Consider the following 19,828-nt stretch of genomic DNA (forward strand, 5'->3'; position numbering starts at 1 on the left):
TTGTGAAATCTTTTAATTCAGCTGATGAGTTCCTTATTTAGGATTTGAATAGCTTTCTATGAGACTTGCACTTAAATTGCTATTAAAAGTGGAGTTTAGTTGTCATAGTGACTTGGAACTGGTGGTGCAGCAATACTGGAATATTTAGAAAGCTGAGTCCTGTTCTCCTTAGCTGCCTTTCAAAATTCGGATGCAGACACATTGATGCAGAGAGTTATCTTTGTCGTGTACAACACTGAGCATGCTGCCAACAAAATACTAAACTTCTGGCATGTCTCTCAGATCTGTAAAACTGGATAAAGTGTGCAGAAAATCTGAAGTATTGCCCCTTCAAAAGCTATGTCAATTGCTGTTTGCCCTTACAATTTCCATTCTGTTCATGTGTTCTACTTCAATGTGTACATCAGCCTGGGTAAGTGTTGCTAGCAAAGCATGCAATGTTAACTTCATTTTGTCTGGAAAAATGGTTCTAGGCAGGGCTTTAGCTAGTATTTTACAGCAAAGACTTCAGTAATGACATATAAAAGAATCATGCTCCATTAAACCTGGAAAACTTGTGCAGGTAAGTGCTTTATTGGATGGATTAATGAGTAACTTGTACTTCAATTAGTTGCTGTTCTCCTGCAGTGTAGTAGTTCGGGTTTCTCTTCCCCTATAAAACGTCTCCTTGTTTTCACTCAGTCATTTAGCCCTCCAAGATGCACATTGTCCCCAGTAAGCTGCAGTTACTCCTGACGGGGATAGTTTGTATTACTGAGTTTCATGCTGCACCATCCACTCTCCAGAAAGGTAGGATAAAAATTTCACATCTAGCTTTAACAAATTTCTAAGTACAAAGCTTTGTTGTTAGGCAGTGACAGGCATGAGAAAGAAGTTGCACTAATTTCACCCTCTGAAGTTTTATACTCTAAGAGTTCATAGACCTAGACACAAGGTAGCATTAGAATAATTGGTTTAGGTGTCATTCTTTTATTTCAATCTAATTCTGTAACTGAGATTTATTTTTTAATGAGTAATTCTCAGTAAACTTTTGTCAGATTCAGATAAATAACATTAAATGTAGTTTAAATAAAATTAAATACTTAGATTTGCAGCAAGATAAAGACGATCATGGTTTAGCATGTTACTCATAGGCCGCAAACAGAATACAGCAAGTCCTCTCTTCCATTGTCTGATATCTTAGAATCCAAAGGGTTTTTTTTGGTTTTTTTTTTTTTTTTTTTTGTTGTTTTCTTCTGGAACAGTTAATGATTGCAATTGTTCCCATTTCCTTCATGAAGATTTACTGATTTATGGTAAACAGGTATGGAAATTGGATTTGGCTGTTTGCATAGCCTTGTTGTTTCTGTTTTAAATATGCAGTAGTAAAAAAGGAAATTTACAGTCTAATTTCCAAAGTGCTGCAAATAAATTGCTTTCACCGTAAAAACTCTATTTTGACTACCAAAACAGGTGTGGTACCTAAATCATCATAACAGGTTGCCCACATAATCAATACTAAAGCCCAGTATTCTATAGAACTGTATTCACTGGGTTCAGTGTCCTGTCGTGTAGATGGATGTGGTGCAGTTTGCATAGAAATCTCTCATTGGATATCATCTGTCCTGAAGCAGTCTCTAAAGCAGTTGGGAATCTCTTTGGCTTACAAATGCCAAGGCATGGAACATTTTAGAGTTTGTCAAAATGTAGATAACATAAATTTGGTATAATATTACTATAAATATTAACTTGTAATTTTTAAATAATCTTGCACACATTATTCAATGCTGAAGCTAAAAATGAAAAGTTTTACTTTCTGAATCTGATTCCCCCCCAGCACCAAACTCCTTTTGGTAAAACCTAGATCCTAGTTTTTTTAATTTTGCCTCTGTTGCGTTTTCCTCCTTTCCTCACTGTATCTTTGCACATGGGAAAAAGGTGGGTGCAGTGAGAATATCGAAAGAGCGAAAACATCAAATAAATGAACTGGAACATTTCTATATAAAGCCCTCTTGTTTTAAAAGCTAGGGTAAGTAACATTGTGTCAGCATTATTGTGGCACTGTAATCACTTCCATCAGCCATGCTAATCCTGAGGATAATTGCAAACCCTTTTTCTAGGTGTTGTAAGCTGCATTTTACAGCTTGCAGGTTTCCATGTTTTCCAGGCAGTGCATACAACTATTGGTCATCTATCCTTTGAATGCAGTCACTTATCTGAGAAAACAATAAAATATTCCAAGCTTATGGATGTGAAATTTTTCTCAGTTTAACATTGAAGAAAATTTGTACTAAAATGCATTTGAGATATGTTTGAATTCAATGAGTTTTCATACAGGGGGGAAAAAAAATAAATTGTGCCCACTGTTGAGTTTGGGAAGTGTGCTACACAGAATCCCTCCAGTACTATGGGCGGCTTTGCTTCTTTTTTCTGACAATACTACCAAATCAGTACTTATCCAGTTATCAGCACCACTGAATTTTTGTTTCTATAAATATACTTCTTACCAAACACATAAGTATTATCAGCTCCACTTAACTGTAGTAGATGATGATAATGATGAGTTAAGAAGAAATAAACTTGGCGTAGTAATAGATGTTCTAAGAAATTAAGTCACTGTCGTTGGTCATCCAGGTCTGTGTATTGTGCGTTTTGACCCTGTTTGTCTAACCAAAGTATTCTAAATACAAGTGCTGGGTGTGAAGGCATTTCTAAAAGCAATACTGATTTAGTCCCCAAATAACTTCAAAATTTGCTTTAAGGAGAAGGCTGATGTTCAGAGAGCTCAAGTAAGCATGGACCTAATGAGAATATTAAAATACATGTACACGTACACACACACACCCCCCTACTCACTCATGGAAGGCAAAATTTGTATTTGTAATACAATTGATCCAAAAAGTGCTCATTTGCAGAACTTCCACAAAATAAAGTACATTGCCTTTTTCCTGGTCCAGTTTAGCCTTATTTTTTTGCAGTTTGTGTTAGGAACTATAAGATGTGTTTCCTGTCATGGTAGAGAGACTGCCCTGACCTCTGTGCCAGACCATGCCTTCCAATTCTGCGTTACCAAGAGTAGAAAAACTTAAACTCAGACTGAATCCTTCCTTATTTTTCCCCTTTCACTCCTCAGATCCTAAATGCGGGCAGAAATTTCAAGAGACAAAACCATGGAGCTACCTTAACCTTTTCACTCGGATTGTTGGGGGAAACCAAGTGAAACAAGGCTCACATCCATGGCAGGTTTGCACAAGCAAATGTATTTTTATCTTCAGAACTAAGTGCTGACTTTTCATAGAAATTACAAAAGAGGAAAACAAGAATGCTTGTGCTTACTGACACTTGTGGTGTATTGTTGAGCTCCACCCTGCTTTTAGGAAAAGCAGTGAAGCAGGCGAAGAGAACATGGAACCTGTCATGCTCCCTGACAGCTTATAATCTTTTATTCTGTTTAACATTATTTCTGAAAGTGCAGCTGTGAGTCTATTTTAAAGAGGCATGGGTGAAGCTATTCAAAACTGAAACACCAAACTGGGCACCAAGTCACAGCTGAGGGAAGAACAGCAAGAATTAGGAACTCTTAGATTTGAGGACTGTAAGAATGTTGTGGAAGCGTGTTTGCTTGAAATGCAGTGTGTACTTTAGCTATGTGAATCTTCAGAGAGTACCTGCCTTTAGTCTCTCCCTTCTTCCTCACATGCAATCAGAGCAGATAAAAAGATTTTCCTTTATTTGACATGCTTCTTTATACGATGCAGGTTTCCTTGAAACGGAGGCACGAGCATTTCTGTGGAGGTACCATTGTTTCTGCTCAGTGGGTGGTCACGGCAGCTCACTGCGTCTTAGACAGGTATGAATGTGATATTTCGGGAGCAGGCTGCAGGAGCAGAAAAGCATAGATTTTAAAAGTGTGTGTGTGTACTGGGGCATCTTTTTGTGGTGATAACTGATAGGCCCTACCCTTTTTAACCAGTATTTTCCATGTTTTAATGGAAAGGGAGAAATAACAATACCTTTGAATATCTCAGAAATTAAGAATAAAATGAACTTACAGGGGTTGGTGGAGACTGATTTTTGGGAGTGTAGGTAAAAATCTGTACCCAGCTATAATTACTAGGTGACCAAATTTTTTCTTTTATCGGTAAAAACTGGCAGAGTATGTGCATGTGCAATTAAATGGTGAATGGATATATTACTGATCTCTTGCACCTTGATGATTTCAGTCTTAGTGCTGATAAAAAAAACAAATAACAAATCCAAGATGTCTGAATGTTCTGCTGAAGGTTTCAGTTCTGATGCTGTTGTGGCTTCACTGAGGTTCTAATTCTCATATAGTTAATACTGAATCTTTGTACTAATAGATCGCCTGCAATTATAAATTTGACCTGTATTTGGCATTGTGTGTGATCACATCTTGGTCAAATTAGCCAAAAACTGCAAAGCTCGTATTAACTGCAGGGGGATAGGCAGTATGTGAATCAGCATAAAGCTTCCTGACCCAAAAGCAATTCTTCATGTCTGGGGAATAAATTTGAAGCAGAATAAAAAAATCTATAATGATTGCTCTTGTGTTATCTTGCTGCATGTCTGATCTGGTACTAAAGTAGGATTCACTACGTTTTTAAGGGATAAACTGAAAGTGCTTGAGAAGTGGTCGTATTTTTTCTGTAATTTTTTATGTCCAAATCTTCTGTCCTTCTGCAAAAAGCAGTGTGAACATTTTTAAACACAGTGAGAGAGCCTGGTTCCTCGATGGGCCACCAAAGCACAGTCAGCAGTGAGGCTAAATGACTTTTCTTCTCGTTCCTTTTAATTTCTTGTTTTCTACTGCAGGGCATACTCAGCTCTTGCTGACTGTATGTATTAAATGTTCTAACATCTGAAGATGAAAGGTATTGGATACTAGTAGTAATATCTTCTCTGTTTAAAAACAACATTTTTTCCTTCCATTTTGAAGATTCTGTAGCTGAATTTTTATTTTTCTATTCTATAGGAATATTCTCCAGTATTTGGATGTCACTGCAGGAGAGCATGATTTGAGGATCAGGGAGAATAGTGAGCAGACACTCCCAGCTAAATATGTCATTAAGCATCCAAACTTTGACCCCAGAAGGCCTATGAATTATGACATTGCCCTTCTGAAGCTGGATGGAGCCTTCAACTTCAGTAAGGCTGTAGTTATCTATGATCTTTTTCAGTGGGGAGATGTAAGGCCTTTGCTTCTCCCAGATGCTGTGAAAAGTCTTGAAACTCCTTTTAAACCCATTTCACAGCTGTCAGGTTATACCATTTCCAGAGGTATAACCTAAACATTTCCAGAGTAATTTGCAACAGAAGTATTTTAAAATACTAGAGGTAAGTCAGAGAAATTTATCAGTTGAATTAAATGGTTGTATTCAGACTTAAAACTCCCTTGAGGAAAAAGGTATTGTGCTTTGTATGCAGGAGATTAAAATTTGAATAGGTGTCTTTATTTTTTATGTAAGGTGTAGGTAAAGATTTCTGCCTCTGGTGAGCAGTAAAGCTAGTCAAAGCAGCCCAGAGCCTGGAGCATACCACAGTACTGTCTGTACCTTACTAATACCCACTCTGCTGTTTGCCTTTTCTCTCTCTGCAGGCTATGGAAAGGAGCATGGAATAATCTTCAGTAGTTGCAGAGTGGTCCATCTGGGGTTAAAGGGGAAGGGGAGGGGAGTGTAGCCATTGCTTCTTTGTTTCCTGTCCTGTGAGCCAGCTATTTCTCAGCTGTACCCTAACTTTGCCATATGATGAGGTTTTCTGGCAGGTTATTACACATCAGTTTTACATAACATTGAGGTGCATAGAAGAGTCCACCCCAAACTTTGTTCTTCCAAAGACTCCAGCTCCCTTCATTAGGTTGTTCTAATAGCAGATAAGTTTAAGCTGAAAGGCAAGGCCTGGGCTGAAGCTTGTGGTGCTCATGGCTTTCTTTTTCCATTCCAGAATACGGAAGTGGAGGCACAGATAAATTGTCAAATGCCAGATTATTTTTTCAGATGCCAGAAAAATAATAATTCTAGTTTAAAAAAAAATAAAAAAAAAACCCTGATCTGAGAAAAAAAAAAAAGCTTTTTGTTGTTGTTCTTTCAAATACTTATCAATAAAATTCATGTCCATGTGTGGCAGGTTCAGCAGTTTTGCCAGCATGTCTTCCTGATCCAGATGAAAAGTTTGAAGCAGGATACATCTGCACTGCTTGTGGCTGGGGCCGTTTAAATGAGAGTAAGCAACTCCAATTGTTCTTTGACATTTGGGCTTCTCAGTGTCTATTTCTGAAGCAAAGAGCTTGATCTTGTAGGTCATAGACAGACCAGAAAAAACTATCAACTGGTCATAACAATTGTAATCTCAAAATGGAATCTCTGCTAACTTCTATGCCTACCTGTGAATTATCTCGAAATCAATCGTTACAATATATATACTTGTATTTCAATTTTGAAACATTTTGACATCTCTTGAAGTAAAACTGCTTATTGTACACAAAACTGGATGTTTATCAAAACATGCTTGTAACCATATGTCTTGGAGCAAGTTTCCAAGTAATTTTTATTGTGTATTAGCTGTGACATTACATTCGCCTTTCAGCGTTTCTTATTAACCATTTTTTTGTTGTTTGTATTTCAGATGGAGTACTCCCTCAGGTCTTATATGAAGTCAATCTACCAATCCTAAACAGAAAGGAGTGTTCAAGAGCATTATCAAATTTAAATAAACCCATCCAAAGTGACACTATAATGTGTGCTGGATTTCCAGATGGAGGAAAAGATGCCTGCCAGGTCAGCTGAACAGAGGGTCTTGTGTACTTACAAGTTTGTCCTTGGAAGCTAAAGGCTTTGTGTGCCTAAGTGAATATACACCCTGTAAACTGTGTATATATTTTGATCTATGAATTCTTCCAGAGGTTCTGTCTGAGCCAGTGCACTTAATTACATGTTTCTGTTTTAATTATTGTATGAAATGTACGACAGGTTCCCAGTATTGAAATGTACCCCAGTATATGGGCACAAAGGGACGCCAATGAACTCTTTCAGGCTTGCTCGGTGGTATTCACGTACTTGTGGGTTGCAGACTTCTACTTGTTATCTTACAGGGAGACTCGGGAGGCCCTCTTCTGTGTAGAGGTAAGCATGGTGCCTGGACACTTGCTGGTGTGATCTCCTGGGGCATGGGATGTGCTCGTGGCTGGGCGAGTAATAACAAGAAGAAACATTACAACAGAGGATCTCCAGGAATATTCACAGACCTCAGCGTGGTGCTTTCCTGGATTCAAGAGAACATGAGTGCAGGTATTAAATCTCCACAGTAATGTGTCCCATGCTTGTGACAACTCTTCTGTCTCATAGTATTTCATTTAATTTTATGCTTTTCAAGATACAGCGCTTAGATCTTTCCTATTCCTCTTGCAAAGCCCTACAGCTTTTCACAATGCCGTTAAGCTATGTGGTACTAATTGGCAATTGCCATAACCAAATTGAGAGCATTGTAAATGCTTGCTTCTCTTGCGCTTTTGCTTCCTACTTGGACTGTGTGTGTATATGTATAAATATATATATAAGGTTTTTTTTTTAACTTTAAGAATGGTCCTTTTATCCAGCTAGTGAGTTAGCTTTGGGTTTAGGTGGAAATTCACCACTGAAAGTTGAAAGTGTTGGAAATTCCATACCTGACAACATAGGGAAAAGTCATGCTCTTCAGAGTGCTTTTGCTTACTTTGCCCGAAAGGCAACATATATGCCCTCTGTGAAGGGGAACAGCATGAAAATTATCTATCACTTCCAAACTTACAGAGCTGGAGATAAAAATGACAGTCTATCCAGAGATGAACTTCACTGAGAGCATTAAGAAACTGAATGCATACTTTCCTCCAGTTTGGGCTATTTTCATTAAAAGATCTGTTGCTCAGAATGAGCAGTGGCCTGTCAATGTATGATCAGTTCTAGAAGCGGCTACTCCAGAATTGTTTATTCCAAAGTCAGCATTGCCTGAACTTGCCTGAATTGTATTTTAATTCTAAACCTACTTTATTGTAGCCACTGTGTCCTCAAGAAGCGTTTAAATTTGCCTCAGTTCTAGCTGTATAAAATTACCATTTCACACAGATAAAAATAAAACCTACGTTGTGAATGTGGAACTGCAGTTATTTATTCTTCTTTTTTCCACCCCCTTCCCTATCCCTCCTTTATTAGATCTGAAAATGAAAAGCTCCCCAGGTGAGTACAGTATGTTTTCAGTATCTTCTATCTGTGTTGGAGTATTAAAAAGACACCCAAAAATAGTCTGCATAATCTATGAAAGAAGAAATGTGAAGAAGCTTGAATCATCAAAGCACTTTTAAATGTATACTTTGTATATCTACTTATTTCTATCCTGGTTGTGTGAAATGAAAAAAAATTAAAAAAAAATTTGCTTACGTAGAGTAGTACTTACGTACTGGTGGCTTAAAAAGGAATTCTCCTCAGCTAGCTACATATATAAAGCTGTATTTTTATTCAAATGCAAATAAAATGAATGGGAAAAATATAGGACAGAACCTCAAGCGGTGCATGAAACTCAGTTAGTGGTGTTCATTCAGTATAAAAACATAGATCTAAAGAGAAAGTTTGAGGTAAATTACTAGAACTTTTTCACAGTCTATGATGAATCTACTTGTCTATTTCTCTGAATAAAATGACTCCAACAAAACATGAAATCCAACCCTAAATGTAATATATTTTAAAACCAAAGCCTTACTTTGATCCTGCCATGTTTATGTTCTTGCTGTACATTTTTCTTCTAAGTACAAGTTTACAAGTACATGATACTTGAAACAACTGTAGTGAACTAGATCTTAAAATTTTAATTTCAGTAATCTAGAGTGAGATTTCTCAGATGATGAACAAGCTCAGGTACATGGTCAGTTCAGACAGACTTGCAGTGGGCAGTGAGATTTGGGTATTTTAGTGCTGTTTGCATCTTTGAAGTTGTTTAGTGGTCTTTCTAGGACACTTCAGGTAAGATAATCGTGTAAGTACATGAGTTATTAAATCATTGTCATATACATAGTTGTTGATAAATGCCTTTCTTGCCTTGCTTACCTTGCAAGGAGAAGGAAAGGCAATGGGATAATTTTTGTAAGTGTGATTCTATAAATACTTGCACTGCCTCATCTACTTGAGTATCTCTAGTACCACATTGTACTGTTGCAAAATTCTCCTGCTGTAACATGGCTGCAATGAATATGCCCTGAGGCATGCATTTTTCCTCCCTGAAAAATATTTATGCTGAAATACTCATTTAACAAATGGTTTATTTGAGGTGAAAAGCAAGGACTGCCATTTTTAAAGTAGCAAATGATAGTGCATTGGTGGTACTTCATTTCCACTCCCAAATTATGGGGTTTAAAACTGACTTATCATAATTCCAAAAAAGAAAGGGAAGAAGTCATCAGTCTGGCAGCAGAAACAAGGTACAGCTGAGTCACACAGTATTCTCAGATGTTGGAGCTTTTTGGTGGAACAGATGCTTGTGTGTCAGACCTGACCCCTTCTATTTTGTTTTAACTCTACTATGTAGCATATTGTAGCGTTCAGGATGGCAAACTCCCTGACAGTGAAGGAGAATTACGTTTTCCTGGCAGTCCCGAACAGTTCTATCAAAACCACCAGTAAGTAGACAAAACACAGTCTTTCCCCAGAAGCTGTTCCCTGTACCGGTGTAGTTGGGGGTTTTGCTGCAGGTTTGTAAGTGTGAAATAATCTGTTGTTCCAGATTGTGTGTATGGACTCTATTTGTGCCAGAAAGGAACTATATATTGCTTCGTTTTTCCCACTTTGATATAGAGCCAGAAATGTTTTGTGACTATGATTCTTTATCAGTCTATTCAACAGACAACAGACTTGTTGGTGAGTTGCCATCCCCTTCTTCTTTGACATACTCTGTCAGTGTAGCCTTTCATTCTAACAGCAAGTACACTCAATGAGGACATTGCATTTGATTATGTTTTACTTGCATTTTCATGATGAATGCATTGTGACATATGACTTAAAATAAAAGAGCATGGGAGGAGAAAAGAATGGAAAATGCCTGGTAGGGAACTGTGTCAGCGTACAAATTTCTGGTGTCAAGGATTTTTAATAGTAGGCATTCATTTGGGCAAATGGATTAATAGGGAATGTAGAGGAATGAATAGGCAATTTCCTTTTCATCCCAGAATTTTTATAGCTAAGGGTTTTTTTTAGCTATATATATATTAAGCTGTAACTAAAAATGGTGCATTCAAGTTTTCTCAAGTGACTAAAGACTTGAAGCAGTTATTGTGCTCTAACACTGTATTTCAGGAAAGTTCTGTGGAGGAGATCTTCCATTCCCTATTTTGATTGGCTCCAGTAGTGTAAGGCTGAAATTCATTTCTGACAACAAGGATTATGGAACTGGTTTTTCCATGACCTACAAAGCTATCACACCAGATATTCTTCCTGGTAAGTCTAAGTCTGGTAATATACGTGTCTGCACTCTTGGGTGGTGACCTGAAAAAAAATTTCAGGAGAAGGTCTAATCAGAGGAAGCTCCTATGATATTTCTGTGTGGATGATGTTATAAGCAAATGAGGTGCGGGTAGGCTGCCATGTGATAGTGCAGAAACTGGGATGCCAGAAAGAGATAGGATAGATGCTGTTGAGAGAAGCTCTCCTTTAACTTTGCCTCTCCTCCATCCACTTTATGCAAGATCTCAATTCCTTCCCTAAGACCAGAATATTTTAAAGCTCAATTAAAAGATTAATCAAATGACAAATTCAATGTAGAATCTGCAGATGGAAGTTGCTTTGCTAGTTCCAAGCGTGCTTTCATGAAGGGGCCCTAAGGGAGGCAGCTAATCTAAGACACACATCATGGAGGACTGCTTTCAGTTTTGCTGTGCAGAGCGGTTCATCATCACTAGGGAGCAGGCCCAAGGGCCAGCTGCTGACTGGACGATCCAGCTACAGACACCTGATGTTCCTGTTTCTGCAGCTTTTCCAGATAGTTTCTTTCCTTTGAAGATTGTAAAGAGGAATCCCCTGTGAGGGGCCTTGCTACTGCATAGCCCATCAGGAAGACATGTCCATTTGCTGTGTTTTATGTCTCAACTTCCCAGCCAAGGAAAGTTGGCAGATGTTCTGTCATGCCAATGTCCTGTTTTTCTATAGCCCCACAGAAGGACCTGTGCCTGCAGTGAACTGCCTGTAGCCATAGGGGAATGCTATAGTCATGTGTTAAATTGTTCTTCTGCCTTATTAGAGAATTAAAATTCCAAATTTTTGCAGCTCTGTCAGACACAAGGATCTGCTTCCTGCCCTTGTCCTGTTCTGTTTCTCAGCTGTGTGAAAGCACTACAGGATTATTATTTTTTTAATTTACTTTTGTGTGTGTGTGTGAATGTAGGAAATCAAAATGCCTCCATTTTTGTTTTCCTGGACTTCCAGATTCCGGCTGTGGGTCCTTAGCTGTCCTTTTTGAAGAAGGGGTGTTACAAAGTATGCACTATCCAGAGCACTACAACAACATGGCAGACTGTCAATGGATTGTTTGTGCACCAGAGAGCCATGTAATCAAGGTATAATATGAGCCTTTCCTGTGTCTATGGAATGGAAGTGAGCACCATTAAGTAAACAAGAAATTGTTTAGCTAAGGAACAGCAAGATCAAACAGCATAAGCTTGAATAATGGAATAATGCTCCTGGGTGCTGTTAGAGAAATTTTCTTTCTCCTTTAGATTACAGTAAAATATAATTTCCTGCTTAAAATTTTACCATGACAGGTTCTAGCAAATGTAATATATATGTAATAATAAATGTATTACCTGTGAGAGGCTAGAATACCACAGAAATCAAATCCTAAAGAAATCACTGAGAATATTAAAGACCTTATTATACATCTTTGGTTTGTTTTGGTGGGTTGTTGGTTTTTTTTTTCTGTGTGAATTTAATAAGGTTCACTTTTTAATTGTTTTTTTATTTTAATTTTCTGTTTATTTAAAGCTGACATACCAGTCATTTGAAGTGGAAGAGAGTGAAGATTGCTCTTATGATGCTGTAACTGTGTATGAAGATGTGGGGAAAGAAGAGGAACTTGGTGTGACTTCTGATTTTTAACATATTTTGGGCATGACAATTTTTTTTTGTTTTATGACTTTCACTAGCCACGTTTTACAGTGTAAAATAAAGTTTGCCTCTAGAGTCTCAGGTGTTGTTTCAGGCACTAGTTCCAGTAGCTTGAAGAATACTTGCAGATATTGCTGCATCTGCTCCACTTACCGAGGCAAAAGCACATTGAACAGAACAGTTGTGTGTGTGTGTGTGTGTTCAAACTCTGTATGAAATGCACTCTGAAATCATATAAATGAAGTAGAGGGCATAACACAATAATTGTTTTTTATAGTCATGATCAGACACAGAAAGCACCCAAGACGTTTCTTTTCCAGAGTCCAGTTCTTTAGAGTATTCATGTAGTTCCTGCTACCTTGCTGGAGATTCCCACTGAATGAGAGAAAGACCTGTCCCAGTCAACTAATTTCAGCACTTGCTTAATACTGGTGCTTAGATTAGTGCTAGCAGGTGCTAGTGCTGAAACATTAACAAGGGGAAATCAGGTTTCCAGTGTGTTCAATATGTAAGGGCAACCTATGAGGGTGAGTGCTATAATAAACTCTTGTGAAACTCAAGGGTCTCCTTGTTTTATGAGAATAATTAATGAACAAGGACAGACTGTCAGGGATAATAGAACAGTCCTTCAGCCTTTGTCTTCTTTTTTATCTTCTTGTGTGAACTGGAAATACTGTGTTAGAACATGTGTACCTACTCTTGAAAGAGGTAAGGGTGACAAAATACACATTAATCTGCAATGACCCTTTGCTTCTTCATCTTCAGCTAAGTCTTGTGGATTTGATCTACCAGCACCTGTTCTAAGCTCCTCTGCTGTGATGCTGGTTGTCTTTCACTCTGATGAAACAGAGACCTTTGGAGGATTCAGAGCTACAATCTCTTTTGTTCATGTAACAGGTAACAGAAGTAACTTGGGAAACTGCCTCTTTGGCACAGCACAAAAGTCTCTTTGGTGAAAATGACTATTCAGAATTATTTTGCTCTAGGAAATTCTAATCTAACAAACTGTTTCAGTGGAAAACCTGTATTGTGAACCTATTGAGGCACTAAACAAAGGGCCTATTGAATGGGTGAAGAGGAACAATGAATCTACCTAAAACCTGAGAGTTTTATTTTGTATAAGAAAATTCTGGTACATTTTAAATGGCATATACTATCATATGAAGATGTAATAGCACAGATCCCTACTGTAGAAATCTATTCCTTTTATAAAAATTATAATAAAGGAAATGAAAGTGATTTTGTAATCAAAATATCACACAAGGGAGCCTGGTAACACATTTTCTATTTTCATTTGCTAGATTTAGATCCTTTGACTTCAACTAGTGAAGAAAAATTTCAAGATAAGGAAACAACTGAAGAAATACAGGTTACAACAGGTAAGCCAACCTGAATTTCCAGTCCTGTTCTTCATGGGAATAAGGATTACCTTCTAAACTATAATTTAAATGGTATTTTCTCCAAGTATTTGATGGATGGAATAGTAACACTTCTATGCTCTGGCTTTAGAATAGCAGAACCTATGTTTTCTTGTTTCATTTATCTTGTTAAGTTGTTTATAGTAATGCAGTAGCATTATTTCAGCTTGTATGTCACTTTACACCTACTTGCTTTGCAAAGTGTACACAGTAGTTGAAAATAATAACCAGCATTTTAAAACTTCCCTTTTCCCATTCAGTATTTTATGGAAAACAGGGTGAGTCTGTATTCACTGCTAAACCTTTTGCAGTTAAGCAGTTGATTTCATCCTGGTGAAGCTGTTTTTGCTAAATTTATCTCCTACTGCTATTTCTAAACCTTTGGATCCATTGTAATGAGGGAAGGTGAAAGATTTAGCAAGAAAGGGGAGGGAGGAAGCTTTAGAAGCTGTGGGGTAGCTTGTAAATAGACTATTCTTTGCTTCTCCAAATCTTAACTTTTAAAGACTTCTTGAAATATCAGAGCTTTCTGTTTCAGATGATGTTTGTGGAATGCCTTCAAATCAGCCCAGGTTCATCTTCAGTAGGATAATTGGAGGTGAAGAAGCTGTACCATACTCATGGCCTTGGCAGGTCAGTGTACAAATTTCAGATGAGCATATCTGTGGAGGAGCAGTTCTTGCCAAAGAATGGGTTGTCACAGCTGCTCACTGCTTTAATTCTAAGTAAGTACTCTGGGATGAAGGCTTCCCTGGAAATGTATGTAATTGCATGGTGCATCTCTGCAGCATGGTGATCCTGCCCAGGGTGGCTTGCACAGTTTTGGTCACCACCTCTTTACAGCTCACACTGGCACTGGATTCCTTTGCTCCATGCACAAGTACTAGGATCATAGTGGCTAGTAAGGAACTAAGCAGCCTACTTCTGTAGGTTTAATTTTCAGATCTGTTTTCAGAAAAGATAACAGGATACTAATTCCATTGTCATGTACCACTTCCTCTTAGGTAACTCCTTTGTGTTTGGGTCATTCACAGATCATGTTTTCATTCAGGTAGAATTAGCCTATCAAGAAATTTTAAAACCAGTGTATTTGTGTAGATTTTGGAGGACATACAGGAGGCTTTTGTGCATAGGGTTGATGCCATTCCCTTATTAAGAACCTATCAGTCTGTTAAATCAAATTACACAGAAATATTTCTGTCTTTATGGAGAAGGGGATAAAGGGGTAGTATATGTGACTTTCAGGTTCTTTAAAATACTTTCTAAAGTGCAACTTCTTTATTCATCTCTTAGCCTGGACACCACCTATTTGGAAGTTCAAATTAATCACAAGTATGTTAATTTAAAATTCACGTACATTGGGTCATTAAAATGTGTTTTAAACAAATCCTCCCAGGATTGCTGATGATTTGGTGCTCTGGCTGGTTTTCAAGTAAAGTTGAAATTACTTGAAAATGAGAATAAGTTTCCAAAAGCCCCAGATGCTGAAGGTGCTTAGACACCTATATTCTCAATTTCTTTGATTCTCTTCCCCACCCTCACAAAACTGGGGAATGGACCTGAAATGCAAGTGCTCTTTTGAATTTTGGACTTCGGCTTTTAAGTTTCTAAATATTAGTTTGAAAAATTTTATATTTGTGCTGTGCTGAAGGTACTGTTTTAAGAGCCATATTAAGGAGGAATTCTCTATTGCATGTTGCCATCACATTAGAATTTGTGTACATGGCTTAATGATCTACACAGCTAATTTCATCAGGGAGTTATGACAGGTTTTCAGGCAGTGAGAGGCTTTGGCTAAGAAACCAGAGTGAAATGAAATGTACCATTTGATAGGCAGTAATATTTTAGAGGTCCTACTTTTTTTCCTTAAGAAGGTAGGGACCAGCGCTATCCCTGGATGATGTGGACCATGCAGGCTTTGTGTTCTCCATCAGGCACCCCCAGTCCTTATAAAGTGACTTTTCTCTCAGTTCACTGAGTTCAAGGGTTCCTGCTGCCTCATCATGAGACTATTTCTTGCTCCCTAGAAGTCAGTGGGAAGATTTCCATAGATTTGTGTGGGAGAATGCCTCAGGAGTTGCTGGTCCCAGAATATGTAGTGTCATAGTATCTGTTTTGAGTGGGGGAGGTTTCAAGATGTGCAGGTTTCAGGAATGCTGTTGTATCAGCCTAGGAATGTACTTATCTTTTTCTAAGGGAACTGTACAGCGACTCATGGATGGTGGTAACGGGACTTCATGATCTTACAGAGCAAGAATACAGACAGGTACTGTAAGTTCTACTTAATAATAAAATAGAACTCAGTCTTGCAAAATAGTCTTTATAGTCTTTAATGTAAATGCCTCTCCCAAATTGTTCACGATCCAGAATTCTAATAGCCTGCATGCTGACCTAAATCTGCATTTGCACAACAGCTTTTGTGTGAATGACAGAGAAATTTTATCAGCACAGGTCTGTGCCTTCACCAGTAATGAACTCCAAAGCTCAGCATCCTGGAGGATGTGTGAGTGAGGAGTGTATTGTCTCTGTATTCCTTGGTGGCTACTGCCAAGACAGAAATGATTGGAACACAGTTTTCCATTTTGCTCATACTGGACAAATGTTTTTCCAAGACCCTCTTCCTGCACTTGCTCGATGGAGCTTCCGGCATGTTCCTGGAGCCATGTCCAAGATAGTGACTTCAGTAGGTGCCTCTAAGTGTGTACTCCTCTTGAGGTGTCTTGCATATGGCCTGAATATTTATAACATCAAAATTAGTTTGACTCAAATTCCCAGGTCATTCAGAAAATGTCTATGTCCTTGCTTTCCTAGGAAAGGTTGGTAAAGCAGTATATTATACATCCAAGCTTTAACAGGACCACTATGGACTCTGATATTGCCTTACTGCAATTGGCTGAACCCTTAGAGTTCAACCGCTACGTGCGCCCGGTGTGCCTCCCTACCAAGGATGAGATGGTGCAGCCCTCCAGCGTGTGTGTTGTCACAGGATGGGGTGCACATGACGAAGGTATGCAGTCTTTACTCTCTCCAAGTTGATAATACTATAGCTGTGCTTTAACTACTATGTTCTATGTTGTAATATTCATTCAGTCTATACGCTAGGTTCTGGAGAACAGACGTGTTAAAAAAGTTTTCACTTGCATAAGCTCAGCTAGACATGCAGGGAATCCATGGGTTGGAGGAAAGAAATTGGATAATTTAGATAAGACCACTTGAAAATGGGAAGAGTAAAGCTTCTTTCTAGAATCACTAATTCCTGCCTCTACTGGTTTCTGAGATGTCTTTTACTTCAAGACAGAGAAAATGGGAAAAAACTGCATCAGCTGGAAGTCCCCATTCTGGTTCTTGACACATGTCAGAGCTATTATGTAAATCTTCCTAGTAAAGTGACCCAGAGTATGATCTGTGCTGGATTCCCACTGGAAGATGGCAAGGACTCATGCACAGTAAGTTGCATGCTTCACCTTTGCTTTCTGACACCTAGAGTATGGCCAGATGGGTTCATGAAAGGGGAGTGTTAAAACCATTTTCTTGCTGTTTTGCAAACATGCTGTAGGTGATTTACAGTAAGTGACTCCTTGATAGTAGGATTTTAATTACTATTATTACAAAATGAGATGCTTTCCTTGAACAAGAGTTATTTCTTTCTCTGCCTTTTAAAAACAAAAACCCCCAAACATGTGAGCAGCTGGGACCTCTTGTAGCTGAACTGACAATTTAGAAACATAGGGAGTGATGACAGCTTATAAGAAGATTCCTTTATCCTTGTGCAGGGTGATTCTGGTGGCCCATTATTTTGTCCTTCAGAAGATAACTCGGGATTTTACACCCTTCATGGAATCGCTAGCTGGGGCTTGGGATGTGGAAGGAAGAGCTACCCAGGAGTATACACAAATATTGGTGTTTTTGTTGACTGGATCAAGCAGACTGTTAATGGTAGTGATATGTATGAAAAAAAATGATTAAATGAATCTTTGCTACTGCTAGATGCTTAACTTCAGGACTTTTCCAGGGTGCCATTTTTTTATTTTGGTGTCCAGCACTTCCTGAAATCTTGGCTGTTTAGGTGTTCAGCTAGGGGTATTTTAGAAATGAGCAGACGAAATGAAATCAGCAGTCACTTCTGAAAATCTTATTTCTTCTGGATGTGTTATTATTCCCCTCTCTGTTGCATTTCTCCTGCTGATGATTATTTTTTCCTTACTGCTGCTTTGTTTCTCATGGTTGGGAGAAGGTAGGGAGGCACGAACTGACACATGGTGGCAGCTGAGCCTGCTTTGGCAAATTTACAGCCCGACTTTGATGATCTTAGCAGAGTTTACCCTGTTCTATTTTTCTCCTTTTAGCAGATCTCCCTGTTTTCATGGTGTGACCGTCAAAAGCACAGTTCTGATGGACCACATTGTAAAACTTTTCCAAAGTGCAAATGTTACTGAAAGCAGAATTTGGTGAGAGTGTGTTAGCTCACAGTTGCTGTATAGATTCCAAAGTAGCTGATGCTTACCCTGGTGAATTTACTGCATGAATTGAGACTTTGGCTTTACACATGTGCTTGAAGCAGACAGTTACTTATAGGCTTCTGACACTGTTAGTCTAACTTAGAAGGAAAGAGAGGGGAAAATAAGCCACCATATATCATATGGCAAGCATATCAGAATAGCTTGGATTGGAAGAGACTTCAAAGGTCAGCTAGTCCAATGCCCTTGCAGTGCCCACAACCACATCCAACCTGGTGTTGAATGTCTCCAGGGATGGTGCATCCACCACCTCTCTGGGCAATCTGTGCCAAGATTTTACCACCCTCATTGTAAAAAATCTTTTCCTCGCGTCCAGCCCAAACCTCACCTCTTTCAGTTTAAAACCATCACCTCTTGTCCTATCACAACAGGCCCTGCTAAAAAGCCTCTCCTATCTTTCTTATAGGCCCCACAGTAGGTCTCCCCAGAGTCTTCAGACTGAATTAACCCCAAGTCTCTCAGCCTTTCCTCACAGGAGAGGTGTTCCAGCCTTATGATTGTTTTTGTGGCCTCCTCTGGACCCTCTCCAACAGGTCCATGTATTTGCTGTACTGAGGACTCCAGAGCTAAATGTAGTACTGAGCAGCACATAAACACTGCAGAAGCAAGATCAAGTAAGTGCCTGTGTAAAACGGGCAATCAGTCATTCTTCCATTAAGGTCAATGGGAGTGTTACCTGTGGCTCTGACAGGACATAGGCAGTGGCAGTAATAGAGCATCACTGAGAAGCAGGAGAATATCATGTCTCGTTAGTGATGTGAATTAATCCAATTGCATGGAAAAAGGTACTTTTAATATAATTTCTGTTTTACCAAATGCGTGTTGTTTAAACAGAAGTGTTTGAAAACACAGGCCAAGGGCCTTTGGCACTATGGAGGAGCTGACAGCTACCCTAATTAATCTGCACATGTAATTAAAGAGCTACTTTAATCCACACACTGCAAACTGAGCATATTTACTTGTAAACAGCAATTTGCTTAATACTCAAATGTCTGCTTAAACAAGAAATTGTGGTTATGGGCTCCAATTATCTTTGCAGGCTGTTCTGTACACAGTCTCAGTGTTCAGAAACAGAATCAGTATGATAGTACAATAGGTAACACAAGTATAATACTTCTTTGACATAATAGCTAGAAAGTAAGAAAGATACCTCATTTTGGTTCTGTTTATATCAATAGCAAAAATCGTTAGAGATGTTTCCCATACACGTGTTTGATGTCAGTAGCCCTGTTTTTTTGATGACACTGGCTTAGAACTTCTGGGTTGGTTTTGTTTTTTGTTTGGATTTTTTCATAAAATATAACTTTATTTGTGGTTGGGGAAAAAAATAACCCCTTGTCCTGGGTTCAGCAGTAGCAGTCATTTTTTCTCCTTCTTGATAGCTGGTGCAGTGCTGTGTTTTGACTTTTGGGCCTAGAACGGTTGCTGATAGCGAGCATGTTTTGAGTTACTGCTCAAATGTTTGGTTTTGTCCAAGGCCTTTTCTGAGCTCATGCTCTGCCAGGGAGGAGGGGAGGCTGGGAGGAAGGAGGGACAGGACACCTGACCCAGGCTAGCCAAAGAGGTATTCCATACCATAGCACGTCATACCCAGGAGGTAACCAGGAGAGACCCAGAAGGGCTGGAGCTCTGGGGGGATGGAGGAGGTATCGGTCAGTGCTTGGTTGGGCAGGGTGGGGTGAGTTATGGGTCAGTGGCTGGTGAGGTGTTGTATTCTCTTCGCTTGTTGTTTGCTTTATCATTATTACTTGTAGTAGTAGTGGCAGTAGTGATT

The 19,828-nt window shown here is 38.8% G+C and overlaps 1 protein-coding gene across 1 annotated transcript; it reads left to right on the top strand.

Annotated features, from left to right (window-relative positions):
• The first annotated feature begins 698 nt into the window (after positions 1-698).
• Positions 699-19,353, top strand: OVCH2 (ovochymase 2). The gene is made up of 21 exons (XM_005150731.3): positions 699-789; positions 3,113-3,222; positions 3,738-3,829; positions 4,973-5,145; positions 6,127-6,222; positions 6,625-6,776; positions 7,091-7,286; positions 8,187-8,210; positions 9,553-9,643; positions 9,748-9,881; positions 10,317-10,457; positions 11,442-11,572; positions 11,997-12,090; positions 12,885-13,016; positions 13,421-13,498; positions 14,076-14,262; positions 15,734-15,803; positions 16,349-16,544; positions 16,832-16,983; positions 17,311-17,476; positions 17,884-19,353. The coding sequence occupies exons 1-21, from the start codon at positions 699-701 to the stop codon at positions 17,907-17,909; spliced, it is 2,532 nt and encodes an 843-aa protein (XP_005150788.3). The 3' UTR covers positions 17,910-19,353.
• Positions 19,354-19,828: the final 475 nt, after the last annotated feature.

Source organism: Melopsittacus undulatus, chromosome 8 (assembly GCF_012275295.1).
Source record: "Melopsittacus undulatus isolate bMelUnd1 chromosome 8, bMelUnd1.mat.Z, whole genome shotgun sequence".
NCBI lineage: Eukaryota > Metazoa > Chordata > Aves > Psittaciformes > Psittaculidae > Melopsittacus > Melopsittacus undulatus.

Excerpts from the sequence above, each read along its gene's own strand:
- OVCH2 (XM_005150731.3), top strand. The coding sequence starts at position 699 with ATGCACATTGTCCCCAGTAAGCTGCAGTTACTCCTGACGGGGATAGTT. Across the intron at positions 12,091-12,884 it reads GGGGAAAGAAGAGGAACTTG|CTAAGTCTTGTGGATTTGAT; the intron begins GTGTGACTTCTG and ends CTTCATCTTCAG. Across the intron at positions 16,545-16,831 it reads ATGGGGTGCACATGACGAAG|ACAGAGAAAATGGGAAAAAA; the intron begins GTATGCAGTCTT and ends TTTTACTTCAAG.